We start from the raw sequence: 27,618 nt of genomic DNA, 5'->3' as shown, positions 1-27,618 counted from the left end.
ATCGTCTTGACTATGGTTTTCATATGTAGACAGATTAGCAAATATATATATATATATATTGATATATATATTGATATATATATTGATATATATTGACGGAAAGTATGGGCTGTACGCTTTCTTCTTTCTACCTTTTCAAACACACAAAAACTTTAGTCTTTACAGACATAGTGTTTGAGTAAAGTTGTACTACTATTCAAAACAGAAATGGGCTATTAAGTGACTGGTGTATGGTATCTGCTCTGCCATACAGAAACACTGCCCCTGCTCCGAAGTGTGATTCGAAACACCTATGTCAAATTTATTACACATTTAAGCGACAATGGCCTAAAATAAACTTTGGAACATAAAAGAGGATAATTTGAGAAACATCTCAGTATTTTTTCTTCAAAGTCAACCAAAACAACTTTGTTACCAACAGTTTTCAAAATGTCTTCTTTTATGTTCCACAAAAGAAAGTCTTTTGTCTCACACAAAATATATAGTTTATTTCATAAAAATACATATGTAAATTACAAAAACAAAGTTACACAAATTAATCAATCAGATAAATAAATAAATAAATAGGTACATAAATAATCAAATAAATAAATAAATAATCAAATACATTTAATAAATAAATAAATAAATCTACGACCAACTACTCAGAATAATTTACAGAATGACGTCAGGTTAAGCGTGAGTTTAAGAACAAGCAGGAGCTCCTTTCGAACCACCTCCCACGCGCACACACTGTAGTCCTGAAAGAGGAGAAAAGAAGCAATTATTCATAACCCATGGGCTTGAATGACAATATTTTGTTACAGTGATATGTAAACCATATTTTACGCATGCTGTACAATGAGGTCTGGTACCTTGTTTCTGAGGAGAGAGGCCAGTTTATCAAAGTAGGTTTTCAGAGCATCTCCTGTTGTGGGAAGATCATCCACGGGTCGCTCGTGCTTTCTCCCCATAATCTACACACGGTTGAGAAATGTGAGATTACAGGCATGTTCATATATTCTTCTGTGAAATTATATGAAAATATATGATTCCCTTACACATAAACGATAAACTATGTTCTGGAAATCCTCCACTTTCTTCTGGTTCCAGGATTCTGGATAACTGTCGTTAGCAAACAGGTAGTCAATGTGCTCCATGATTTTATACCCTGCCTTTGCTACCCCAATGTTCTGCAAAGAAACATATATAACATAGAAAACATTATATACCCGCTCTCCTTCATCATTCTGGGTTCTAGCAAGTATCCTAGTATTCAATCTAATATGATGGAAAGACTAGTCTTGATGTGTTGCTAGTTCACCTGATTGGAGTCGTTTGATTGCAGTGCAGATGTCGGGAAGCTTATTTTAACATTTTCTTTTAAACATTCACGAGGAAAAAGCCCTCCCTGTAAGAAAAGACACGACACAGGTTAAGATATAGTTTAATATGTATACAGGTAAAGGAATGAAAAGCAACCAAAGATAAATAAATAAATAACTTACCATATTCTCAAGTAGACTGTGAGTTGTTTCCACGAGATCCATCTGCTTGCATTTTGTTGGCATTGAACAAATTTGGGCGAAAAACAGAAATGGACACAGCAGAGCGATACATTTCCAAAGTGCCATTGTAGATGTGTGAGACAAGAAAACACAAAGATCAGAAAAAGTGCTGAAAGTCAAAAACTAAAGAGCTGTCAAATAGCACTCGGTCTCCTGATATTACTGAAGACATGGACCAAAATTATCAGTTTTATACTGAATCTGAATCTGAATGATGAATGAAAATTAAATCAGGACCTTTTTTTTTTTTTTTTTGTAAACGGCATTGCGCCTCTCTTTCACTTTCAGCCAGAAAGTGTTCATGACGTTTAATTCTGAACAATATATTTCATTTTCTGAAACCTGTCGATCTTCGTTTTGTGAAATGCTTTGAGGGAAAAGTGTGATTATGTTTTATTTATTTAATATAAATGCCATGTTTCGATCGTTTGTTATTTGTTATATAATGCGTCTATCGAGTACGATGTTGTCCTAAATAATCTTGTATCTAAATAATCTCAAGTGTCAATTAATTCGTTTTTTGGAAATAAATATGATTCCTTTAGATATTTCTTGTGAGTCAAACAAACAAAAACTGTAGCAAAATAATGGGAGAAAGTTTGCGAGTCTCACAAGAACAAAATAATAACAACAATAATAACAATAACAATAATAATAATAATAATAATAAAAAGATAGCGTTTTTGCCTTGAATGTCTAAATGATTTAACTATAAATTACTATAAACCACAGTATTTTCATGACTCTGATTAAACATTGGTAAAGATCTGTCCTCAGTGTTTTCACTTTTCGTTCGCAACTCGAAACTCGAAAGTCCCAACTCTTTTTATGAATGAACGGTTGGTTTTTTTCTTTCTTTCATAAAACTGATAAGAGGAAATCATTTTTAATTATTATTCTCACAACCTGAGGGTCTGGAGGAGGGTTTATTTTAACAGAATACTGGTTATTTTGTTTGATTTAGCCCACAAAATGTGACGAGCACAATAATGCTGTTGTGACTCTTATCATCATAACAGAAAGGAAACTCGGCCGCTTGTAATTTTTTAGTAAAACTTAATTTCTTAAGAAGTTCATTTGATCAGTTGACAACCCCTGTCTCCTACAGGTTTTTGCTAAATTGTTCCGCCTTTTGCTTATTTATTTAGAATTCAGTAAAGAAAAGTTGACAAGCACTGTTTGTATGAAGTTGTTAAGCATTTAAGTAAATATTAGTACATTTAATGTTATAAAAGAGATATATGAAAGCAATTCTGTGATGGTACATATTCAGCTATCACACAGCCTGAAAGTTGTGAACTAATAAACTTAAATGATCTAAATCCATTTTGCTGTGTATTTATATTGCACTAGAAGTTGTGTAGTATAGGCAAACAAGCATCAATTATTTTAACAGGCTTGTTATATGCTATAGTATATACAAGCAGAAGTTACAGAAAAGACAAAATATATCATAACTTACTGCAATTCTTCAGTATAGAGATTAATGCCTCATCTGAATAACGCTCCTTTTTACAGGGGCTGGTTTAATCTTCATCGAAAGGTTGCCTATTTTTACAATGAAGTCTGATTCATTATACTACAGCTGTCCCAAAGTTGAGTGTGCACACCTAAAGGACCCAACCCGGTATCACGACAAGACGTGAAATAATCACGTTGGTCCACTTTGGAAAACGTGTAGATGTCACAGTTTAACAACCTCAGACGTGAATCTTACACGTTTGCGTTAACACGTTCCCGTGGAGAAATACCCGGATGTTCACTTATTTTACTCGCCATTGCTGTAAGCTCTGCCATAACGATCTATTTTAGTTTTCATTAAATCGAGAAAAATGGCATTCTGTTGTATTGACGATCACTGAGAAATTTTCTATTTAATTATTTAAAATGTAAAAAACAATATTTTCAATGTGAAAAGCATTAATTTGCCTTGTTCCATGCCGAAAAAAAAACGTCTAAATGTCACATTTTTATTGAAGTAATGAGTAAAACGTCTATCTTTATTGCTTCCTCCAGCTCCTTCCTCCAGCTCCTGAAAGCTAAACAACATGTTATATCAACGTTAAACCATGTTAACCATAACCTTTTAAATACTTAACCTTTCGTTGCTTAGCAACTACGGGAAACAATTAACTCCAGCACCTGAAGATTATTATATATATATATATATATATATATATATATATATATATATATATATATATATATATATATATATATATATATATTTTTTTTTTTTTTTTTTTTTTTTTTTGCTGTGTATGGTAATACATTAATAGCGCATACCCTTCCCAAACGTGAGAACAACACGATAGAAAGATTAAAAAAAATACCCGAATGTAATACGTCACGTGACGTCACCATAATTTGCTAAAATTTAGTTTAAAAAAGAAATTAAAAAATAAAATTAAAAAATAAAATAAAAAATTCACATGATTAATACTCTCAAATGTGAACCTTGTATGCTTGCATCCAGCTGTGGAAATTCTGGGAAAATACCCGTCAATGCCCGTTAATGATGACGTTATATTCCCGCTTGCAACCACGACTTCCTCCTTTTCGGACTTCATCAAGCAGGTAAGACGCGTTGACAACAATATGCACAACAATGTAATTATATAAGAGCTATTGCCATTTGCAATATTAATGTATTAAATAACTTATTTAATATTTGTATGGTGTTCTTTGGTCACTCTATATATAGTTATATAACATATTATAGCCAAAGCTATAACATTTCTATGTTGACCTAAATGTAACCTTAATTATTTGGGTTATTAAGGATTTACAAAGAATAAATGGACTATTCAATGAGAATATGGAAATTGGTGAATACAGGCCTAATAAATGAATAATGTTGCTTAATGCAGGCCTTATTACAGACACATTAGTTATTTGTTAATTGCTAATGCTTATTCCCTAAACTAAAGTGTTACCATAATTTCAGCAATCAGTTCAACTTAAATATATTATCAGTTAATCATTTTAAACATTTCAATTTATTTGATCAGAGCGCTTGTTTAAAACTGATCAATTGGGCACATCAAAAATGTTCTATGATTGGCTATGTATAGTGTCTCTTGTATTGCTAATTGGGCTAACTTTAACAATCCCTTTTAAGTAGAAAGTAGTCTATAAACTCATCATCAAAATGATTATTTGAGTTATAGACTAACCCCCCACCCCCCACCATTTGTTAAGCAAACTTAGGTACAATGAAAGGCGCTATATAAGTTCAAGTTGTTATTAACTATGCTGTTAGGTATAGTGCCATATTTAATTTGATCCCCCCCCCCCCCCCACCCCCAAACAATAAAATGAAAATTGCCTGAGACACCGTGCCCTGATGTTCGTGTCTAACCAGCCAAAGACCAGAAAAATTTGCCAATTTTTATATCATTTCATTGTATTATTATTATTATGAATTTATGTCTCTTTCCATACAGATATGCCAGGACCTGGTTCAACTACTAAGAAATGTGCTTCTTGTTCTATGCCACTCAATGTGGCTTGCAAGACGATCAAGTACTGCAAAGCAGTGCAGCCCCACAATCTGCGTTTGAAAAAAAAAATAGAAAGATTTGATTTGAAATCAGAGACATGGGCCCAGGCCCAGAAAAAGAATAACACTTCATCCCACCTGATGGATGACGCTTCTTTGTTGGTATGTTACAGACTATTATTATTTTTATTTTTTTGGCTTGCATACATAAGTAATCAAACACCTCTATCTTTTAGTTTTAGGTTTACACTTATTGACACATCTTCTTAATAAAAAATCTCTGTGTAAAGCTTCTAATTGCTGATCCCAAAATTCTAAAGACTGTTGTTGCAGCGAAATAGTTCTTATGAATATGTATACATGCAGCATATGTCATTATGTTAGTATACTAAGAACTTCCTTTAACTGACTCTGAAATTTACCATAAATGTTCAGAAATAATGTAGATTTTGCTTTACTCTTGTTGGAAGCTGGAAAGGTTTCAGGCCCTTGGCTCCAGGGGTGTGTTATTTATATCCCGCCCTGGAACTAAATCATGGACCTGTGAGGTTCTTCTGCCCAGATGTAAAGTCACTGAATCAGCATCTGCCTGCCTAAAGAGGATGGAGGCGTTGTTTGAATTTGTTGTGCAAGGTATTGTTGTATGTTAATGTAAAACAAGACATCATTAGATAAATAGTACGTTTTTTTTTATAGCAGTCATGCCATATTGAAATCAATTAAACCCTTTAATTATATGGTGTTATTTAATTTATTTTTTTGTTTGACTTCTGTTAATACTAGGTTGGAGTCAGTCAGAGAAAGTAGCAGCCTCAGCAGCAGAGATCCCACAGCCTCCTGTAGACAACTCACTGGCCACATCAAGTAAGTGTTGCATAGTTACATAATGTACTGATATTCCACCCTAGATGCTGTTTATAATTCCAAATTTTGTATTACTGGTTGCTTTTAGGTTATTATGGAGCCCCTGCTCTTCCCATTCCTTCCCCTTCAGCTCCTAATCTTGCCAGTCCTACCCCTCCAGCGCCTACCCTTTCCATTCCTACCCTTCCAGCCCCTACTCTTTCCTTTCCTACCACTCCAGCTCCTACTCTTCCCATTCCTACCACTCCAGCTCCTACTCTCCCCATTCCTACCACTCCAGCTCCTACTCTTCCCATTTCTACCACTCCAGCTCCTACTCTTCCCATTTCTACCACTCCAGCCCCTTCTCTTTCCATTCCTACCCTTCCAGTCTCTACTCTTTCCATTCCTACCACTCCAGCTCCTACTCTTTCCATTCCTACCCCTCCAGTCTCTACTCTTTCCTTTCCTACCACTCCAGCTTCTACTCTTCCCATTCCTACCACTCCAGCCCCTACTCTTTCCATTCCTACCCCTCCAGTCTCTACTCTTTCCATTCCTACCACTCCAGCTCCTACTCTTTCCATTCCTACCACTCCAGCTTCTACTCTTCCCATTCCTACCCCTCCAGCTCCTACTCTTCCCATTTCTACCACTCCAGCTTCTACTCTTCCCATTCCTACCACTTCAGCTTCTACTCTTCCCATTCCTACCCCTCCAGCTCCTACTCTTCCCATTCCTACCCCTCCAGCTTCTACTCTTCCCATTCCTACCACTCCAGCTCCTACTCTTTCCATTCCTACCACTCCAGCTTCTACTCTTCCCATTCCTACCCCTCCAGCTCCTACTCTTTCCATTCCTACCACTCCAGCTCCTACTCTTTCCATTCCTACCACTCCAGCTTCTACTCTTCCCATTCCTACCCCTCCAGCTCCTACTCTTCCCATTCCTACCCCTCCAGCTTCTACTCTTCCCATTCCTACCACTTCAGCTTCTACTCTTCCCATTCCTACCCCTCCAGCTCATACTCTTCCCATTCCTACCACTCCAGCTTCTACTCTTCCCATTCCTACCCCCCCAGCTCATAATCTTGCCATCCCTGCTCCTGGAGGAAACAAGAGGAAGAAAAATAATGGTGGGTGTATATGTTTTTACAAACATGTATCTAATTTATTTTTGAGACAAACAATCTAGTGGTTGTTTTACATTGGAAAATTAATGGACATTTCACCAAAAACAAATTGTGTATTTCAGATTGCTCTCACAGCAGCCAGGAAGTATTCAAGGGAGATATTTTGAAGGAACGAGTTAAAGAGGTTGGTCAGCCATTACCTGATATGGATAAAAACTAGGCAGTAGAACATTAAAGAATGGATGTTAATGCAAGGTTAGAACTGAACTTATTAACACACAAGACTTATCTACATTGCACATAATGATATGACATATTATTTTCCACTATTATTTCACATATGTTTTACATTTGTGGTTCAAGATTTTATTTGTCACATACACAGTTATATAGAGAATATATAATCAGCAGTGAAATGTAAAACAGGTCGCTCCATGCAGAGTGCCATTATTATCATAATACAAACACAAGAAGAAATCTGAATATATATGTATATATATAAACTAATTGTGTACAGAAGTATTAGACTAATGCTTCTTTAGGTGAACAGAAATGTACAGAGATACTTACATAAATATTTGGGTGAACAGAAATTTACAAGACGTGCAATGAAGAACAGGTTATTGTATATACTATATGTAGACAACTCAAAATACAGTCCAAAATAAAGAGGCTTTTATTTATGAAAGTGTATTGTTAGTTATTTCACGTATAAGCCTACTTAACTAATGTACTTTAAATGTAGACCTACAGATTACGTTTCTTACAGTTATTAGGTTTTTTAACACTTTTGCTTCATCATTAGGGGGTTTTGTGTGTAGATTGAGGGGGGAAATTATATTAAACTATTTTAACACAAGGCTGCAGCAGAACAAAAAATGTGAAAATAGTGAAAGGGGTCTGAATTCCTTAGTTGTGTAGCTGGCAGTATTGACAACAATCAAACTAACTTAATATTCTGTTTTCATTAGGGAAGGAAGGAATACCTTCTGAAATGGCACCCTTGCAGTTTATGGTATGCATGGAAATCTTTACTCTTTACCTCCTTTTTGTTTTCAGTGCTGTTTGTTTGTCTTTAAGCAGGATTACACAAAAACTACCAGCATGAGTTTCATGAAAGATGTATCATGGGTCAAGTAAGTACCCATGACATTTTAGAGCGGATCCAAGTCACGGGGCAAAGTTTCACATTCGCTAGTGTTGTGCCATACAGCATTTTCGCATAATCATTCCTTTCTTTTTATGGCCCTAATTTGTTGGTAGTTTCAGTAGTTAAATACACAAAAATGGCAAAAATGTAATTTAAGTATTTGAATTAATATACAAATAAGAATGCATTTGAACTACTAGGAAGCTACAGCAAATTCAGTCAAATTAATAATTTAACTGTTTGTAGTTCACGACTCCCCAACACTGGTAAACATTATTACCAGTTTATTATTTTTTCTCAAAGGCCCCAAGTTATTAATTCATTAGCCAACATATATAAAAAAATGTGGGCTACACAAAGTTATATTGGATAAATATTTCGGGATGATTATAAGATTTTATTTCAGTTTATCTCTTTCTGTAGTGTTTATAAAATTGCACTCTACTTAGTAAAAAAGCTTGACAAAGTATGTAATACTTATCCATGTTTTTTACATAACATTCAGCCATTTTTGTCACCATGTAAGTGATAATGAATCAAATGTGTCAAATGACAACACCCTTCTTTTTTTTAAGTAGTTTTGTAAGTTCTTGAACTCTTAAAACAAATACTTGTTACACATAACATGCATATGTTCTCTGTTTTCATTTCAGTGGAAAAAAATGGAGAAGCACCTGGGTGGAGGAGGATTCCTTCCTTATGTAGTGTGTGTGTGTGTGTCTGTGTGAGTGTTTAATAAACCGTTGTTATAATGCCTTCGTTGGACTGACTCTTTTATGCACTTTCACATACAACACATTCTGTCAACGTGTTAAGCTAAGGAAAATAAACATTGTGGGACCTCAATAAAAGGGTCAAATCTCTTGTTGGTCTTAAGGGTCATGTCAGTAATTTCTTCACATATCAGCCTATGAAACATACGTTATACAGGACATAAATACACAATTATTTGTCAAATTTGAGACCTCTAACTGCTTGTGCGTTGCCAGGAGGCGGAACCAAAGCGTGGGAAAATGACATTCCTACGGGTGCTACAGAGTCTGAGATTGTGCAAGGTGTAACTTCACATCTCTCCCTTTACATCATAGTGGGACATTATATAACAAATTTCATCATTCTATGAGGTCTTCTTGTTAGAAATGTCAACCCTAGGTCTAAGCTTAATATCGAGCCTATGAACGGCATGGGTCAAACAGGCCTCATATCAGCAATGGAAACATATGTGATATAGAGAATAAAGACACACTTATTTGTTTAATTTAAAAGTTCCTTGTTATCTTAAATGGCATATTTTAAAGATGGCAAAGGTAGTCCATATCATCTGGTGTGACCAATATAAAGGCCTGTTTGAACCATATGCATTTTATGGGTATTAAACTTATAGGTTTACCATTTCTAACTGAACAATGAAATGTTGCATTAAACCGTTACATATGATACAAAACAAGGGAGCAAGTCGAAATCACACCTCATTCATTCATAGACCGTTTTACACCCCAAATCTATTTTTTCAGATTTGTGGCTCTGCCTTCTGTGAACTCAGAACCAGCTAGGGGTCTCACATTTCACAAATCAAATTTGTCACCAACCCCTGTATCAATAAATGTCCCATGCCAACATTTCCTAATGTCAATTTAACCAAAATCTAACAGTCTGAATAGTAAATGTGAAGGAACAATGCAAAGTCAATGCAAAACTGGGTGGGTCTGTGGCAGATAATTAATTGCACACAGATTTTATTTTATTTTTGAAGCACATATGACTTATGTTGCATTAATAAGAGGCACAAAATAATACAGAATCCTTTCACCGAACACGTCTGCAGTTGGATGAGCTTAAACAAAAACAGCATTATATATTAGACTGATGTACAAACCCGATTCCAACAAAGTTGGGGCACTGTAGAAATTGGGAGTAAAAAAGGGATGGAATAATTTACAGATCTCAAACTTATATTTCATTCAAAATAGAATATAGAGAACATATAATTTTGGATTTCATGAGGGCTACACATTCCAAATAAGTTGGGACAAGTCCATGTTTCCCACTGTGTTGCATCGTCTCTTCTTTTTCTAACAGTCTGCAAATGTCTGGGGACTGAGGAGACAAGTTGCTCAGGTTTAGGAATAGGAATGTTTTGCCATTCTAGACTAATACAGGCTTCTAGTTGCTCAACTGTCTTAGGTCTTCTTTGTCGCATCTTCCTCTTTATGAAGCACCAAATGTTTTATATGGGTGTAAGATCTGGACTGCAGGCTGGTCATTTTAAGTATCGGATCCTTCTTCTACACAGCCATGATGTTGTAATTGATGCAGTATGTGGTCTGACATTGTCATGTTGGAAAATTCAAGGTCTTCCCTAAAAGAGATGTTGTTCTAGAACTTGGATATACCTTTCAGCATTGATGGTGTCTTTCCAGATGTGTGAGCTGCCCATGCCACACACACTCATGAAACCCCATACCATCAGAGGTGCAGGCTTCTGAACTGAGCACTGAAAACAACTTGGGTTGTCCTTGTCCTCTTTAGTCCGGATGACATGGCATCCCAGTCTTACAAAAATAACTTTATATTTTGATTCATCTAACCACAGAAGTTTTCCACTTTGCCACAGTCCATTTTAAATTAGCCTTGGCCCAGAGAAAACACCTGTGCTTAAATATGGCTTCTTTTTTGACCTATAGAGTTTTAGCCAGCACCAGTGAATGGCACGGTGGATTGTGTTCACCGACAATGTTTTCTGAGAGACACTGCCACTCTGAGAGGCTCTTTTTATACCCAATCATGTTGCCAATTGACTTAATAAATTGGTCCTCCAGCTAACTTTTCTGGCCTCTTATTGCTACCGGTACCAACTTTTTTGGAAATCTAATGAAATCCAAAATGAGCCAATATTTGGCATGACATTTTAAAATGTCTCATTTTCAACATTTGATATGTTATCTATATTCTATTATGAATAAAATATAAGTTTATGAGATTTGTAAATTATTCCATTCCTTTTTTACTCACAACTTACTTTTTATGGAATAGGGTTTGTAGTTGCTATAATATCCATAAAGTAGTCTTGGAGGTTCAACAACTAACTGTCAGACTATGAGAGACTGTGTGAGAATGTGGTGCAGCAGGAACAATAAAGCCTAGCATACAAAGCAGATAAAGAATAACAGCAGAAAGATCACTATACGTCAGCTTTTATTTATAGAGTTAGTACCAAGTACATTAATTTGATCAGTTACAGGGCTGGTGGGTGGGGACTCTTCATCTGACACAGAAATAATTTTGCTAGTTTATTCATCACAATAAAGGCAATGGTATTTATGTAAATTAAATAAGGGAGACTATCTATTGAAAAAGGGTATGTCCAAAACCACACCCTCCAAACAAAAAACAAAACAAAAAAAACCGGCAAGCAAATGCAAAAACACATGTCAATTCACAAATTAGTTAGACATCTTCCAAATCACTGTACTCTGAGCTCTCGTATTCAAGTCCTTTATTCTCATCCGGTATCTCCGGTATCTCCTCAGACCAGTCTTCAGGGAATAGAGGTCCTAAAGCCAAGCTGTATCTTGAGGAAACGACTTTAATCTTCTCCTCCACATCAGCAAGCCTTTCCTGTAGAAGACACTGTAGCCCACAATGCCCCTCGTCAGTTAAACTGCCTAGGAGGAAATATAAAATGAAAAAGGCACACATTAATTCTTACCTGTTTAGACCCTTAACTTGACCCAGTTAAGATAGCCAACATACATTTCCATATCTGAACAGCATTGTAACATTCAATTCAGTTAACTTTATTTATCCCCGTAGGGCAATTCAATTTTAGCCTACCAGTCATATCAACAAGACAACACTTAATCAAGCATTCAGAAACACTGTCAATGACATCATATTGCATTTGGGCACCAAAACAAAAAATACACAGGCCACAATACATAGACTAAGCAGCAACCAAAGTTCAAGTAGATAAATAAATAGATAAATAATAAGAATAAGTAATAAATAAATAATAAAAACGGCACTTCAGTGTTAACCCCATGTTCTTACCACGGTTTCCTCCAGACATTTCTGCAATCAGCTTCCTAATGCCATCAGCCAGCCCTCTGAGGTAGGTGCAGTGCTGTCTCGTCTCCCTAAGAATTAGGATCTTCTCTTCTTGCAGCCGCATCTTTGACATGTATGCATCGAAAATCTTCTTCTTAGTGAGGATGTTTGTGGATTCTAAAGTCATACAAATGAGCCAGTCAACAGGATTGACCTGTAAGCTGCAATATAGTTGTATAGCATACATGCCCATTAAGCTGCGTCAACATCTGTTTGCTCAATGTAATCCCTCTCCCTCACAGAAGTTGTTCCATACCAGTGCTGTGAACCTCCCATGGCCATATTAGACTGTCCTCCCCACTGCCATGGCCCACCATAGAGAGTCGGCTCTCCACCATCTGCTCATTTATGCCCTCCTTCTCTGGCACCTGCTCATTGTATCGTTTGATTGCTTCAAAGAGTTTCCTTTTCTCTTCCCCCAGTTTCCGTCGCCGCATTTGTCGAATCTTGTTGCTGTCTATAATTTCCAAACACATGACAGAAACATAAAATCTAGACAAGAGATTCACAAGTCTTGTAAATAAAATAGATAATTCAACAACATACCTGTCTGATTATAAAGGCTTGCTTTTTTTTGATAGACACCCATACATATGTGCTCTATCGACCGCTGAAGGATATGTTGGTCATCCTGTCTGACATCTATAGAATCTTGGGAGGAGACAAAAGCATGAATAAATAACCACTTTGGAAAGGTCAATTTACATTTCTGATAAAATCTACCTGACAGTGCATCAATGGCACTATATCCATTAGCACTATGCTGTATGTGCAGTTTGCAACAGTGGCTAAAACACCTTAAATATGATATTCATTTAGGAACGTAATGTGTTACAAAATAAAGTAATGTAATTACAGTAACACGTCCTCAACACTGTCGAGCACACTATGCTGTAACTGTAAACAGCCTATTATTTATAACGTCAATACTGTACCATCAGTGGCCCACTGTCTGACGTCATGTACCCACTGCTGGACCATGTTCTCAGGACACCCAAGTTCACGGCTCAAGTTCTCCAGCCTCTGGGACTCAGCCTCAGCCTTTCGGACGGTCTTCAATAAAAATGCAAACAAACAATTGCCTTTGCCATCTTGGACCAGATTAATTCTGTGTAATATGGTCAATACCTTGACATATCTGTTGGACAATGCAAGATGAAGGCCATCATGCTTGCGTCTATTCCACCCAATTGCATGTACAGTCAGCATGTCATTGCGAGCTTTTAGAAAACATATTCAAATGTTACTGGACGGCCTATTCAAATTTAATTAAAATAAAGGTTTCGCTTCTGTATTTTTGTATAAAGAATGAAAGACTAATGAAAGAATAGCTGAAAGAACAAAACATTTGTATTAATGTAATAAAGGAGAATCACATACCAGATTTGGTCATGTACTTCGTTGTGAGAGCACAACGAGAGAGGAAACTGTTCACCATTTCCACCTCTTCCCCTGCAGTTGCGCCAGCACCCTCCTGATTCCTACCACTCCAGACAATCTAACAAATGTGTGAAAAAGTTATTGGTTAGGGATGCACCAATCTCAGTTTTGCAAAGACATAAATTGTGCATTCCCATTATCAATAATTAAATTAAATAAAAATAGTAAATAGTATAATAAAGACAATACCTCACACTTAGTTGACTGGGCCTTGGCGTGCATGACTGACAGAAATGGTCTCATTTGAAGAAGAGGGCTCAGTTCAGGCATAGAGACTGACATCTTCTGAAGATAGGGCCAGTACTTGCATGAGATGTCAGTGCAGTAGAAATGTATGTTTGTGGCTGCCTGAAGCTCCTTCTGCAGGAATAGGGGATACGCAAAGATCTCCCCCCTGTACATGTTGAGACCCTTTAATATCACCCCATGCCTGCAAACAGCTACCTCAAGACCCTCTTCATCAAGTTTGCTAGCTCTTCTGGCAGTCTCCCTGGCAGCAGACCACTGAGTAGCACCACAAGTGCCTTTTCCTGGAGTCTGCATGAAAAAAAATTATAGATATATTAGATGGCAAAAATACTGCATTTACAGAGCAGGGCTACAAATTCTGAATTACTAACACTTTTCGCTTTACTCCTGATTTCTTCAACGAAAGAGGATACGTCCACATCTTTGGCAATGAAGATGCCCTCAAAGTATGGTTCCTCTGACCTCAATGAAAGCAGAAAAAAGGCATATTCAGTGGCAGAAACCATTTGTTCAGTAGGTTTTAAAAGTTGTAAAACAACTTAAGCAAGGCGCACAGCTGCAAAATACAAAATTATCACCACATGGTTCTTCGTACTGGATTTTAAAGTGTGGCAAATTTATATTTATATCTGGTATCAAATGTGTCATGTTGTTGTAGTGTGGTGATGTATGACAATTCTATAAAATGGTGCAGAGTAATGGCCAATGACAGCAAAAGAGGAAACCAGGGAGGAAGCAGAAACAAGTACAGCAGATCATGGAACTTTGAATAATTATCTCATTAGAAATAGAAGCGTCTGTGTTGTGATAACATGAGCTACTATGATGTAGTGCCCCTGTCACAGAGTGATGTTGTGCAGTGTATACTGTACAGCAAAGCCATGTAGTGTGGCATCTTGCCTTGCATTACCCTTTAGAGTGTTGAAACCTGTACAGTTTTCTGTTGCCGTCTGCAGAAACCGCAAGCATGTTGGGTGTACATGCTGGGCAGGTGAAGTGCTCCACATTTGCCATTTTCTCACATAAAAACTGGCAGAAAGTGTATTCCACAAAGCTCCTTTGAAATGCATCTCCATGTATTTTACCGCTCTGTAAATGTGCAAAAAGTTAAGAGAAAAGTAAAATGAAATAGCCAATGGTCTCTAATTAAGGAAATCTTCATCCACACAGAACATACCCTTCCAAACTGCTCTGTCCTCTGCTCTAACAACCGCAAAAAGCCTTGTCTTGACAAACCCGGAGCAACGGTTTTCATCTCCTCAAATGTGCTGAATACATCCACTGAAAACAATGTTTCAGAATTTACAGATGCTGGCCAATACCCACTTCTTATGAGGTCGCTTCTGTCAGGTGTCCATTGTGATAGACACACTCTGCACGCCAAATTGGGCAAGTACAAGTCATAACGACCTAAAAAGAATCAAACGTATGAATATCTTGTGACCCTTAACTGCAAAACCAAAAAATAAAGCCTACCTACCATTTATGCAAACCAAAATAGTTACTCTTCCAGCAGATTCTGTGATGTTTGTTGGGTCACAGGTGCACAGTCGGTCAGGTCTCACTGTAGGCAACAGCCGAACTAAAAAGAAATTGCAGAAATTTTGAAAAGAGCTTAAAGGATTGTCTGATTGAGAAATGTAAATACTACAACACACACACACTAATCAGAGCAGTACCTTGATTTTTTAATGTACATCTGCCATTTTCTTTCACACAGCACACCGTTGGCGGAATGGGCCGGTAAAATCCATCAATGCACGACTCCCTGTTATGGAGTACCAGTTTTTTGTGGCAAATTATATCACACTCCATACACAGCCACTCTTCAGGCATGCAGTCTCTGCAACGAATAATGGCAGGAGATGAGCACTGACTGCATTTATTTTCCTTGACCACCCTGGAGAACAACAAGCAGTCCAGGTGGTAGGGCCTTGCTTTCTGCCACTCATCTTGGGCTGCAGACTGTCGCAAGCTCCATGATGATGATGTTGAAGGAGGACCATCTGAAGCTTCAACAGTTGTTGCCAGAATCTCCTGCAGTTTCTGCATCTCACTGTCTGAAAGAGGGACATGAAAAAAAGCTCCTTATGGATTCTACAAAGACCCCATTGTGGTTCTGGAAAGATTAAACTACTTGGCTACAATATAGTGAAGTAACAATAATTTTACACGGTTCATTTGATTAAAAAATGTCAATATGGAGTCATCCTACCAAGTAAGTGTTGAGACATGTTTTGTTCTGTCACCATGGATACCTCCTCAGCTGGGTCACAAGGATTCAGGACTGAAAGATATTGGGGTAAAGTCTCCCTTAAATACTTTTGCAGTTTGGTGCATGTAAGTAAATCAGACATAACACTCTACCAGAAAGAAAAAGAACTACCGTACTGTAATGTTACTGCATCACTCCTTGATGCAATGGTCAGACTAAATTTGTTTGGAAACATTACTTGCAAGGGGGCATAGGCATCCTGGAATGTGTGGGGAATGTAACAATCAAAAGCAGTGAAGTTATAGGCTATATTTACAGGTGATTTAACCAGAGAAGACATAGACCAACCTAGCCTGGCTCCACACACACCTATTCAGAATATACAGTAGGATACAGATGACGACCAACCTGTAGCTGAAGAACGCATACGCGTTTTTCCGCTTCTGCTCTTTCTTTTCAGCAGTGGACGACCTTCACAGTCTCTCTCAATCCACTGAAATTTACTCTCCCGGTTAGGGGGTGCACTTTTCTCATCTTGTTTTTCCTTGCACCAGAGAAAATCAACATTACATGTAAACACATCAGCAGTGGGTTTTCTCCCATTTTTACTCACTGTATGAATCCCATTCATTTGCAAATTGAGCTGTATAACTAAAGATACTCACTTTCATTTGAGCCAAAAGCAGGTCTGCATGGAACATAGCATCCTCTGCTGCACCAATGTCCTGCTCAGCCATCTTAATTGCAACTAAAGACAACTAAATTGCTGACGTTAAAAGTCTATTGGAAAATTAAGACATTTACTGAGTGACCAAAGAACACCATAAAAATATTAAATAAGTTATTTAATATATTAATATCGCAAATGACAATAGACCTTATATAATTACATTTTAGTATATATTGTTGTCAACGCCTCTTATATTAATACGCCTCTCTTACCTGCTTAATGAAGTCCGAAGAGGAGGAAGTCCTCTTGTTCTGCCTTTATTTGGCGATACGCAATCTCGCATCGATTTTGCGCATTACCGCCACCTACTTGTAAGGAGAATGTCTAACGTTAGTTGCAAGCGGATCATTAACGTGCATTAACGGATATTTTCCCCGAATTTCCACAGCTGAAAAAAAACATGCAAATTTCACATTTGAGAGTATTACTCCAGTGACGTTATTTCAGTGTTTTGTTTTCTTTAAATTAAACTTTAGCAAATTACGGTGACGTCACGTCACGTGATGCGTTCGGGTATTTTTTTTTCTGTCGTGTAGTTCTCACGTTTGGCAAGGGTATCCACTATTAATGTATTCTACCATACACAGCAAAAAATATATTTTGCTGGTTATGGTTAACATGGTTTAACGTCGATATAACACATTGTTTAGCTTTCACCTAAACGAGGAGCTGGGGGAAGCAAGAAAAATAGACGTTTTACTCATTACTTCAATAAAAATGTGACATTGAGACGTTTTTTCGGCATGGAACAATGCAAATGAATGCTTTTCACCTTGAAAATATTGTTTATACATATTAAATAATTAAATAGAAAATTTATCAGTGGTCTTCAATACAACAGAATGCCATTTTTCTCGATTTAATGAAAACTAAAATAGATCGTTATGGCAGAGCTTACAGCAATGGCGAGTAAAATAAGTGAACATCCGGGTATTTCTCCACGGGAACGTGTTAACGCAAACGTGTAAGATTCACGTCTGAGGTTGTTAAACTGTGACATCTACACGTTTTCCAAAGTGGACCAACGTGATTATTTCACGTCTTGTCGTGATACCGGGTTGAAGGACCAGGCCTCCGAAGTGCATGAAGGATGCTCCGCCTTCGCAGGATTTCCAGGATTGACTCCAGAGTTTCCCGATTCGTGCTCTGTTGCTAGTTACAGTGTAAGAGGAGAGCTGAAGAGAGCACAGTCCTGCCAGGATAGGTGGAGCCAGAACTGATGAGAATTGTTTTTATGTTTTTATTGGAGGAGACGGTGATGTACCTCAGGCTTGGCAAGAACAAGGCCAGGTAAGTTACACTGGTTTACAACTTTAAATGTAGGAATTGGCTTGGAGCTTACTTGAATAATGAAAAACTACAAAATACACACACACACACACACACACACATAGCAGTACAAATGCTGAGTGATATCTTACAAAGGTGCGGTTTTATATAGTTTATCGTCTTGACTATGGTTTTCATATGTAGACAGATTAGCAAATATATATATATATATATATATATATATATATATATATATATATATATATATATATATATATATATATATTGATATATATATTGATATATATATTGATATATATTGACGGAAAGTATGGGCTGTACGCTTTCTTCTTTCTACCTTTTCAAACACACAAAAACTTTAGTCTTTACAGACATAGTGTTTGAGTAAAGTTGTACTACTATTCAAAACAGAAATGGGCTATTAAGTGACTGGTGTATGGTATCTGCTCTGCCATACAGAAACACTGCCCCTGCTCCGAAGTGTGATTCGAAACACCTATGTCAAATTTATTACACATTTAAGCGACAATGGCCTAAAATAAACTTTGGAACATAAAAGAGGATAATTTGAGAAACATCTCAGTATTTTTTCTTCAAAGTCAACCAAAACAACTTTGTTACCAACAGTTTTCAAAATGTCTTCTTTTATGTTCCACAAAAGAAAGTCTTTTGTCTCACACAAAATATATAGTTTATTTCATAAAAATACATATGTAAATTACAAAAACAAAGTTACACAAATTAATCAATCAGATAAATAAATAAATAAATAGGTACATAAATAATCAAATAAATAAATAAATAATCAAATACATTTAATAAATAAATAAATAAATCTACGACCAACTACTCAGAATAATTTACAGAATGACGTCAGGTTAAGCGTGAGTTTAAGAACAAGCAGGAGCTCCTTTCGAACCACCTCCCACGCGCACACACTGTAGTCCTGAAAGAGGAGAAAAGAAGCAATTATTCATAACCCATGGGCTTGAATGACAATATTTTGTTACAGTGATATGTAAACCATATTTTACGCATGCTGTACAATGAGGTCTGGTACCTTGTTTCTGAGGAGAGAGGCCAGTTTATCAAAGTAGGTTTTCAGAGCATCTCCTGTTGTGGGAAGATCATCCACGGGTCGCTCGTGCTTTCTCCCCATAATCTACACACGGTTGAGAAATGTGAGATTACAGGCATGTTCATATATTCTTCTGTGAAATTATATGAAAATATATGATTCCCTTACACATAAACGATAAACTATGTTCTGGAAATCCTCCACTTTCTTCTGGTTCCAGGATTCTGGATGACTGTCGTTAGCAAACAGGTAGTCAATGTGCTCCATGATTTTATACCCTGCCTTTGCTACCCCAATGTTCTGCAAAGAAACATATATAACATAGAAAACATTATATACCCGCTCTCCTTCATCATTCTGGGTTCTAGCAAGTATCCTAGTATTCAATCTAATATGATGGAAAGACTAGTCTTGATGTGTTGCTAGTTCACCTGATTGGAGTCGTTTGATTGCAGTGCAGATGTCGGGAAGCTTATTTTAACATTTTCTTTTAAACATTCACGAGGAAAAAGCCCTCCCTGTAAGAAAAGACACGACACAGGTTAAGATACAGTTTAATATGTATACAGGTAAAGGAATGAAAAGCAACCAAAGATAAATAAATAAATAACTTACCATATTCTCAAGTAGACTGTGAGTTGTTTCCACGAGATCCATCTGCTTGCATTTTGTTGGCATTGAACAAATTTGGGCGAAAAACAGAAATGGACACAGCAGAGCGATACATTTCCAAAGTGCCATTGTAGATGTGTGAGACAAGAAAACACAAAGATCAGAAAAAGTGCTGAAAGTCAAAAACTAAAGAGCTGTCAAATAGCACTCGGTCTCCTGATATTACTGAAGACATGGACCAAAATTATCAGTTTTATACTGAATCTGAATCTGAATGATGAATGAAAATTAAATCAGGACCTTTTTTTTTTTTTTTTGTAAACGGCATTGCGCCTCTCTTTCACTTTCAGCCAGAAAGTGTTCATGACGTTTAATTCTGAACAATATATTTCATTTTCTGAAACCTGTCGATCTTCGTTTTGTGAAATGCTTTGAGGGAAAAGTGTGATTATGTTTTATTTATTTAATATAAATGCCATGTTTCGATCGTTTGTTATTTGTTATATAATGCGTCTATCGAGTACGATGTTGTCCTAAATAATCTTGTATCTAAATAATCTCAAGTGTCAATTAATTCGTTTTTTGGAAATAAATATGATTACTTTAGATATTTCTTGTGAGTCAAACAAACAAAAACTGTAGCAAAATAATGGGAGAAAGTTTGCGAGTCTCACAAGAACAAAATAATAACAACAATAATAACAATAACAATAATAATAATAATAATAAAAAGATAGCGTTTTTGCCTTGAATGTCTAAATGATGTAACTATAAATTACTATAAACCACAGTATTTTCATGACTCTGATTAAACATTGGTAAAGATCTGTCCTCAGTGTTTTCACTTTTCATTCGCAACTCGAAACTCGAAAGTCCCAACTCTTTTTATGAATGAACGGTTGTTTTTTTTCTTTCTTTCATAAAACTGATAAGAGGAAATCATTTTTAATTATTATTATCACAACCTGAGGGTCTGGAGGAGGGTTTATTTTAACAGAATACTGGTTATTTTGTTTGATTTAGCCCACAAAATGTGACGAGCACAATAATGCTGTTGTGACTCTTATCATCATAACAGAAAGGAAACTCGGCCGCTTGTAATTTTTTAGTAAAACTTAATTTCTTAAGAAGTTCATTTGATCAGTTGACAACCCCTGTCTCCTACAGGTTTTTGCTAAATTGTTCCGCCTTTTGCTTATTTATTTAGAATTCAGTAAAGAAAAGTTGACAAGCACTGTTTGTATGAAGTTGTTAAGCATTTAAGTAAATATTAGTACATTTAATGTTATAAAAGAGATATATGAAAGCAATTCTGTGATGGTACATATTCAGCTATCACACAGCCTGAAAGTTGTGAACTAATAAACTTAAATGATCTAAATCCATTTTGCTGTGTATTTATATTGCACTAGAAGTTGTGTAGTATAGGCAAACAAGCATCAATTATTTTAACAGGCTTGTCTCAAGTTATGTATGCTATAGTATATACAAGCAGAAGTTACAGAAAAGACAAAATATATCATAACTTACTGCAATTCTTCAGTATAGAGATTAATTCCTCATCTGAATAACGCTCCTTTTTACAGGGGCTGGTTTAATCTTCATCGAAAGGTTGCCTATTTTTACAATGAAGTCTGATTCATTATACTACAGCTGTCCCAAAGTTGAGTGTGCACACCTAAAGGACCAGGCCTCCGAAGTGCATGAAGGATGCTCCGCCTTCGCAGGATTTCCAGGATTGACTCCAGAGTTTCCCGATTCGTGCTCTGTTGCTAGTTACAGTGTAAGAGGAGAGCTGAAGAGAGCACAGTCCTGCCAGGATAGGTGGAGCCAGAATTGATGAGAATTGTTTTTATGTTTTTATTGGAGGAGACGGTGATGTACCTCAGGCTTGGCAAGAACAAGGCCAGGTAAGTTACACTGGTTTACAACTTTAAATGTAGGAATTGGCTTGGAGCTTACTTGAATAATGAAAAACTACAAAATACACACACACCCACACACACACACACACACACACACACATAGCAGTACAAATGCTGAGTGATATCTTACAAAGGTGCGGTTTTATATAGTTTATCGTCTTGACTATGGTTTTCATATGTAGACAGATTAGCAAATATATATATATATATATATTGATATATATTGACGGAAAGTATAGGCTGTACGCTTTCTTCTTTCTACCTTTTCAAACACACAAAAACTTTAGTCTTTACAGACATAGTGTTTGAGTAAAGTTGTACTACTATTCAAAACAGAAATGGGCTATTAAGTGACTGGTGTATGGTATCTGCTCTGCCATACAGAAACACTGCCCCTGCTCCGAAGTGTGATTCGAAACACCTATGTCAAATTTATTACACATTTAAGCGACAATGGCCTAAAATAAACTTTGGAACATAAAAGAGGATAATTTGAGAAACATCTCAGTATTTTTTCTTCAAAGTCAACCAAAACAACTTTGTTACCAACAGTTTTCAAAATGTCTTCTTTTATGTTCCACAAAAGAAAGTCTTTTGTCTCACACAAAATATATAGTTTATTTCATAAAAATACACATGTAAATTACAAAAACAAAGTTACACAAATTAATCAATCAGATAAATAAATAAATAAATAGGTACATAAATAATCAAATAAATAAATAAATAATCAAATACATTTAATAAATAAATAAATAAATCTACGACCAACTACTCAGAATAATTTACAGAATGACGTCAGGTTAAGCGTGAGTTTAAGAACAAGCAGGAGCTCCTTTCGAACCACCTCCCACGCGCACACACTGTAGTCCTGAAAGAGGAGAAAAGAAGCAATTATTCATAACCCATGGGCTTGAATGACAATATTTTGTTACAGTGATATGTAAACCATATTTTACGCATGCTGTACAATGAGGTCTGGTACCTTGTTTCTGAGGAGAGAGGCCAGTTTATCAAAGTAGGTTTTCAGAGCATCTCCTGTTGTGGGAAGATCATCCACGGGTCGCTCGTGCTTTCTCCCCATAATCTACACACGGTTGAGAAATGTGAGATTACAGGCATGTTCATATATTCTTCTGTGAAATTATATGAAAATATATGATTCCCTTACACATAAACGATAAACTATGTTCTGGAAATCCTCCACTTTCTTCTGGTTCCAGGATTCTGGATGACTGTCGTTAGCAAACAGGTAGTCAATGTGCTCCATGATTTTATACCCTGCCTTTGCTACCCCAATGTTCTGCAAAGAAACATATATAACATAGAAAACATTATATACCCGCTCTCCTTCATCATTCTGGGTTCTAGCAAGTATCCTAGTATTCAATCTAATATGATGGAAAGACTAGTCTTGATGTGTTGCTAGTTCACCTGATTGGAGTCGTTTGATTGCAGTGCAGATGTCGGGAAGCTTATTTTAACATTTTCTTTTAAACATTCACGAGGAAAAAGCCCTCCCTGTAAGAAAAGACACGACACAGGTTAAGATATAGTTTAATATGTATACAGGTAAAGGAATGAAAAGCAACCAAAGATAAATAAATAAATAACTTACCATATTCTCAAGTAGACTGTGAGTTGTTTCCACGAGATCCATCTGCTTGCATTTTGTTGGCATTGAACAAATTTGGGCGAAAAACAGAAACGGACACAGCAGAGCGATACATTTCCAAAGTGCCATTGTAGATGTGTGAGACAAGAAAACACAAAGATCAGAAAAAGTGCTGAAAGTCAAAAAACTAAAGAGCTGTCAAATACTCGGTAACAGAATCTCCTGATATTACTGAAGACATGGGAGAAAATTATCCGTTTTATACTGAATCTGATGAATGATGAATGGAAAATAAAATCTTGAGTTTTTCTTTTGTAAACGACATTGAACTCACTTTACTCTTTTCCATCTGCGCCTCACTTTCTATTTCTGTGGTTAATGAGGATCTATCTATCTATCTATCTATCTATCTATCTATCTATCTATCTATCTATCTATCTATCTATCTATCTATCTATCTATCTATCTATCTATTGTATTTTTGTTATACTAATGCGTCTAACATTGTCTTTTATCAAGTATGACGTTGTTCTAAATAATGTTGTATCTAAATAATCTAAAGTATCTTATAAAAAACGATAACTGGTTTGGTCTATTTACAATTAATTCGTTTTTTTTGGGGGGGGGGGTATAAATATGATTACTTTGGATATTTATTATGAGTCAAACACACAAAAACCGTATAGGTATAATGGGAGAAAGCTTGCGAGTTTCACTTTGAAGATCACTGAATATATATATATATATATATATATATATATATATATATATATATATATATATATATAAATTTCACAAGAGACAATCATTTTCTCACACAACTGGAAAGCGAAGCTCTCATTCGAGGTGTTGCGCCTTCATCACAAGCGAATCATTATTACCAGCTCCTCACCGCAGCTCACTTCCCATGCACACAACCACACGAGCGTGAAGGCAACACCCAGGTCGATTCAGCGCTTGAGTTCCACTCATAACTAATAATGAGCTGGCGCAATATTAATAATACCCACACCGTCATCATTAATATTGGAATATTCCGTCTTTGCCATTGTTCATAAGGGCAATTACCTGAAATTAGCTATAGGCTATTATATTCATTTAGCCTCTGCTGTCGATTGTATCTGGAAAAAATAAACAAAGTGAGTAGGCCTATAATTATATGCTCATTATGGAACTGAGACCAAGACCAACTGTCTTTAAAAAAAATTCCTTTAAATGCATCATCATCATATCATCATATCATCATGGAACTGCACAACCATATGCGGCAGTTACAAAAGTTGAACCTATTGTAACAGTAAAATGAAAGATATTATGATTGCTTTGTTGAAATGCATTTTCACTGAAATCTTCTGAATCAGATGGTTGGCGCACAGTACAGAAAAGAATGACAATATGGCCTAATGTGACTATTAAACTTCAAAAGTCTATGATTTCACTAAATGGATATGAGCGTTTCAAAGTCAAAGGCAGCACGAGTGTTTTGAATGTCGTCATATCTCTAATAGGAAATGTTTGTCTTCAGACTGTCTTTTCAGTGGCATTTTCGGTTTTTAATAAGCTTGTCTGCTGTTTTTGTTCAGGCAAATGCAAAAATCGACCCATAATTTTACTCTGCAAACACAGTTGTAAATAGCTAATATGCCCTAATATGCATTCTAAAAATGCTAAACAAACAAGACATTAGGATATATTTATCAATGTATGTTTGTAAAAGTAATATAATTGATAGTTTTGCCTCACCCCTTTTCCTGCTGTGCTAAATCACACTAAAAGGGTTCACTGGCTTACCAGTTGTGCTATTTGTTTTTGTGAAAACCAGCAGCCTGATTTTTTAGCCTCTTAGCACTCTAAATGTACGAAGACTCTAAATTTATGCCTTAACTAGATGTGTGTGTGTGTGTGAGTGAGAGAGAGAGAGAGAGAGACCTTGAGCCTATAAAAAAAAGAAAAAAGTGCTTTCCAATAAGAAGCACTTCAAAAACTCATATACAGGTCCTTCTCAAAAAATTAGCATATTTATTCCATAATGTAATGATAAACAATTGTAAGACACAGAAAGAAATTTCTGAACGAATAGGCTGTTCCCAGAGTGCTGTATCAAGGCACCTCAGTGGGAAGTCTGTGGGAAGGAAAAAGTATGGCAAAAAACGCTGCACAACGGTAAGAGGTGACCAGACCCTGAGGAAGATTGTGGAGAAGGACCGATTCCAGACCTAGGGGGACCTGCGGAAGAGGTGGACTGAGTCTGGAGTAGAAACATCCAGAGCCACCGTGCACAGGCGTGTGCAGGAAATGGGCTACAGAGAAGCAGCACTGGACTGTTGCTCAGTGGTCCAAAGTACTTTTTTCGGATGAAAGCAAATTTTGCATGTCATACGGAAATCAAGGTGCCAGAGTCTGGAGGAAGACTGGGGAAAAGGAAATGCCAAAATGCCTGAAGTCCAGTGTCAAGTACCCACAGTCAGTGATGGTCTGGGGTGCCATGTCAGCTGCTGGTGTTGGTCCAGTGTGTTTTATCAAGGGCAGGGTCAATGCAGCTAGCTATCAGGAGATTTTGGAGCACTTCATGCTTCCATCTGCTGAAAAGCTTTATGGAGATGAAGATTTCATTTTTCGGCACGACCTGGCACCTGCTCACAGTGCCAAAACCACTGGTAAATGATTTACTGACCATGGTATTACTGTGCTCAATTGGCCTGTCAACTCTCCTGACCTGAACCCCATAGAGAATCTGTGGGATATTGTGAAGAGAAAGTTGAGAGACGCAAGACCCAACACTCTGGATGAGCTTAAGGTCACTATCGATGCATCCTGGGCCTCCATAACACCTCAGCAGTGCCACAGGCTGATTGCCTCCGTGCCACGCTGCATTGAAGCAGTCGTTTCTGCAAAAGGATTCCCGACCAAGTATTGAGTGCATAACTGAACATAATTATTTGAAGGTTGACTTTTTTTGTATTAAAAACACTTTTATTTTATTGGTCGGATGAAATATGTTAATTTTTTTGAAATAGGAATTTTGGGTTTTCATGAGCTGTATGCCAAAATCATCAGTATTAAAACAATAAAAGACCTGATATATTTCAGTTGGTGTGCAATGAATCTAAAATATATGAAAGTTAAATTTTAATCATTACATTATGGAAAATAATGAACTGTTATCACAATATGCTAATTTTTTTAGAAGGACCTGTAGGATCTTTTCCTCATTTATATTATCATAATATATTTTCCATGGTGTCTTCATGTACACCAATATGTAATGCAGCTGCTGGGCAGTCAAACTTGGTTGTGGAGTAAATGAAGACACTATGGAAAATATATTATGATAATATAAATGACCTATTCAAAGGTGCAGACATACTGCCAGTTAGTGATATATGTTTGGGTATGAGTTTGTTTTTCCGTGTTTTTCCGGGAAAAAACGGTACAGACTATCTTTCTCTTATAAATATAATAAAACTAAAGACTTTTTGGAATTATGAAGATGCAGTACTACTCTATAGGTACTCAAGATTAACAGGATATTGAGTGAAAACAAGCATTTCACCCCCCCCTATAAATTATTAAGCAGTGTACCATGTAGGTTTTCCCCCCTTGTATTTTTTTCTGGTGACCACTGGAAGGTGCTGTGGGTTATTTATTGTTTTCTTGGTTTTCTTACTTGACATGATGTGTTGCAAAGCGAAAGTAAAAGTGTCATGCAAGTTTCTTGCATTCTAACAGGAAAGAGGTCCATGTCTTTGTTCAAAATCAAGGCTACTTTATAAACAACAAATAACTGAAGCAGAATTCTCAAGCCATCGATATCAACCAATACAGCATCACCGCCATGGACAGCAATTGGTAACGTGGCATGTAAGAAGGTATATTTTAAGCAACCTCTTAAGGTATAGCTCGGGGAACAGGCCTGGAAATGCTACACCTTAAGTTAAGGCATTAGAGTCTTCGAAGAAAAAGAAAATACATGGAAGTCAGGTTGAAAATGGCTGGTATGTATCTAATGTAGCTTGAAAAACAATTATTTTGTTCTTTGCTCTTTGCAGATATTTCTTTCATTCTTTATCTTAATTAATCTTATGCACTCCTGCATCACATTTATGAATAGGCTTCTTCTGTCACGCTGTCTAATCTCTGTTTCCCTGGGTGTCCACTAATGGGCTCACTTCCCCTTAGGCAC

At 36.5% G+C, this 27,618-nt stretch overlaps 5 protein-coding genes across 9 annotated transcripts; 1 reads left to right on the top strand and 4 right to left on the bottom strand.

Annotated features, from left to right (window-relative positions):
- Window positions 1-439: 439 nt before the first annotated feature.
- LOC127953848 (interferon alpha-17-like) lies at window positions 440-1,697 on the bottom strand. The gene is made up of 5 exons (XM_052553183.1): window positions 1,488-1,697; window positions 1,304-1,390; window positions 1,041-1,172; window positions 855-956; window positions 440-740 (listed from the first exon to the last, which is right to left on the bottom strand). The coding sequence occupies exons 1-5, from the start codon at window positions 1,611-1,613 to the stop codon at window positions 645-647; spliced, it is 543 nt and encodes a 180-aa protein (XP_052409143.1). The 5' UTR covers window positions 1,614-1,697; the 3' UTR covers window positions 440-644.
- A 3,384-nt stretch (window positions 1,698-5,081) lies between these two features.
- Window positions 5,082-8,930, top strand: LOC127953745 (uncharacterized). Of its 2 annotated transcripts, none has more exons than XR_008153331.1 (7): window positions 5,082-5,211; window positions 5,520-5,682; window positions 5,833-5,913; window positions 6,002-7,027; window positions 7,147-7,279; window positions 7,996-8,039; window positions 8,828-8,918. XR_008153331.1 is itself a non-coding variant. In XM_052553027.1 (7 exons), exons 1-7 carry the CDS (start codon window positions 5,191-5,193, stop codon window positions 8,877-8,879), a joined length of 1,449 nt encoding a protein of 482 aa, XP_052408987.1. In that variant the 5' UTR covers window positions 5,082-5,190; the 3' UTR covers window positions 8,880-8,930. The 2 variants fall into 2 exon arrangements, 1 of the variants encoding a protein (XP_052408987.1); XM_052553027.1 differs by having other exon boundaries at window positions 7,147-7,208; window positions 8,828-8,930.
- A 2,422-nt stretch (window positions 8,931-11,352) lies between these two features.
- LOC127951826 (uncharacterized) lies at window positions 11,353-17,970 on the bottom strand. 4 transcript variants are annotated; one of them, XM_052549866.1, is made up of 17 exons: window positions 17,128-17,970; window positions 16,851-16,965; window positions 16,594-16,729; window positions 16,186-16,257; window positions 15,650-16,030; window positions 15,451-15,552; window positions 15,148-15,380; window positions 14,881-15,059; window positions 14,342-14,432; window positions 13,911-14,258; window positions 13,662-13,779; window positions 13,410-13,501; window positions 13,217-13,334; window positions 12,828-12,932; window positions 12,538-12,738; window positions 12,225-12,398; window positions 11,353-11,839 (listed from the first exon to the last, which is right to left on the bottom strand). In XM_052549866.1, exons 2-17 carry the CDS (start codon window positions 16,920-16,922, stop codon window positions 11,622-11,624), a joined length of 2,640 nt encoding a protein of 879 aa, XP_052405826.1. In that variant the 5' UTR covers window positions 16,923-16,965; window positions 17,128-17,970; the 3' UTR covers window positions 11,353-11,621. The 4 variants fall into 4 exon arrangements, with proteins under 4 accessions (XP_052405826.1, XP_052405825.1, XP_052405828.1 ...); XM_052549865.1 differs by having other exon boundaries at window positions 16,851-17,970; XM_052549868.1 differs by lacking the exons at window positions 16,851-16,965; window positions 17,128-17,970 and adding an exon at window positions 16,362-16,444 and having other exon boundaries at window positions 16,594-16,728.
- An 865-nt stretch (window positions 17,971-18,835) lies between these two features.
- Window positions 18,836-24,557, bottom strand: LOC127953846 (interferon alpha-4-like). Its single transcript, XM_052553180.1, has 5 exons — window positions 24,504-24,557; window positions 23,439-23,480; window positions 19,452-19,801; window positions 19,266-19,367; window positions 18,836-19,151 (listed from the first exon to the last, which is right to left on the bottom strand). The coding sequence occupies exons 3-5, from the start codon at window positions 19,548-19,550 to the stop codon at window positions 19,056-19,058; spliced, it is 297 nt and encodes a 98-aa protein (XP_052409140.1). The 5' UTR covers window positions 19,551-19,801; window positions 23,439-23,480; window positions 24,504-24,557; the 3' UTR covers window positions 18,836-19,055.
- LOC127952348 (interferon beta-like) lies at window positions 22,517-23,480 on the bottom strand. The gene is made up of 5 exons (XM_052550729.1): window positions 23,439-23,480; window positions 23,255-23,341; window positions 22,992-23,180; window positions 22,806-22,907; window positions 22,517-22,691 (listed from the first exon to the last, which is right to left on the bottom strand). The coding sequence occupies exons 1-5, from the start codon at window positions 23,478-23,480 to the stop codon at window positions 22,596-22,598; spliced, it is 516 nt and encodes a 171-aa protein (XP_052406689.1). The 3' UTR covers window positions 22,517-22,595.
- Window positions 24,558-27,618: the final 3,061 nt, after the last annotated feature.

Source organism: Carassius gibelio, chromosome B3 (assembly GCF_023724105.1).
Source record: "Carassius gibelio isolate Cgi1373 ecotype wild population from Czech Republic chromosome B3, carGib1.2-hapl.c, whole genome shotgun sequence".
Taxonomy (NCBI): domain Eukaryota; kingdom Metazoa; phylum Chordata; class Actinopteri; order Cypriniformes; family Cyprinidae; genus Carassius; species Carassius gibelio.
Note: the sequence above shows the minus strand (reverse complement) of the source record. Positions and strands in the feature narration are given on the sequence as shown.

Bases quoted from the DNA above. Each gene is read 5' to 3' on its own strand.
- LOC127952348 (XM_052550729.1), bottom strand. From the start codon at position 23,480: ATGGATCTCGTGGAAACAACTCACAGTCTACTTGAGAATATG. The intron at 23,181-23,254 runs GTGAACTAGCAA...GCTAGAACCCAG, and splicing joins AATCAAACGACTCCAATCAG to AATGATGAAGGAGAGCGGGT. The intron at 22,908-22,991 runs GTAAGGGAATCA...AACCGTGTGTAG, and splicing joins ACATAGTTTATCGTTTATGT to ATTATGGGGAGAAAGCACGA.
- LOC127953848 (XM_052553183.1), bottom strand. From the start codon at position 1,613: ATGGCACTTTGGAAATGTATCGCTCTGCTGTGTCCATTTCTGTTTTTC. The intron at 1,391-1,487 runs GTAAGTTATTTA...CTTTTCTTACAG, and splicing joins ACAGTCTACTTGAGAATATG to GGAGGGCTTTTTCCTCGTGA. The intron at 1,173-1,303 runs GTGAACTAGCAA...GTTTCTTTGCAG, and splicing joins AATCAAACGACTCCAATCAG to AACATTGGGGTAGCAAAGGC.
- LOC127953846 (XM_052553180.1), bottom strand. From the start codon at position 19,550: ATGGAGCACATTGACTACCTGTTTGCTAACGACAGTCATCCAGAATCC. The intron at 19,368-19,451 runs GTAAGGGAATCA...AACCGTGTGTAG, and splicing joins ACATAGTTTATCGTTTATGT to ATTATGGGGAGAAAGCACGA. The intron at 19,152-19,265 runs GTACCAGACCTC...CTCCTCTTTCAG, and splicing joins CCTCTCTCCTCAGAAACAAG to GACTACAGTGTGTGCGCGTG.
- LOC127953745 (XM_052553027.1), top strand. From the start codon at position 5,191: ATGGATGACGCTTCTTTGTTG. The intron at 5,212-5,519 runs GTATGTTACAGA...TCTTGTTGGAAG, and splicing joins TGGATGACGCTTCTTTGTTG to CTGGAAAGGTTTCAGGCCCT. The intron at 5,914-6,001 runs GTAAGTGTTGCA...GGTTGCTTTTAG, and splicing joins CAACTCACTGGCCACATCAA to GTTATTATGGAGCCCCTGCT.
- LOC127951826 (XM_052549865.1), bottom strand. From the start codon at position 16,922: ATGGCTGAGCAGGACATTGGTGCAGCAGAGGATGCTATGTTCCATGCA. The intron at 15,381-15,450 runs GTAGGTAGGCTT...GATTCTTTTTAG, and splicing joins TATTTTGGTTTGCATAAATG to GTCGTTATGACTTGTACTTG. The intron at 12,933-13,216 runs GTACAGTATTGA...TCTCCTCCCAAG, and splicing joins CAGACAGTGGGCCACTGATG to ATTCTATAGATGTCAGACAG.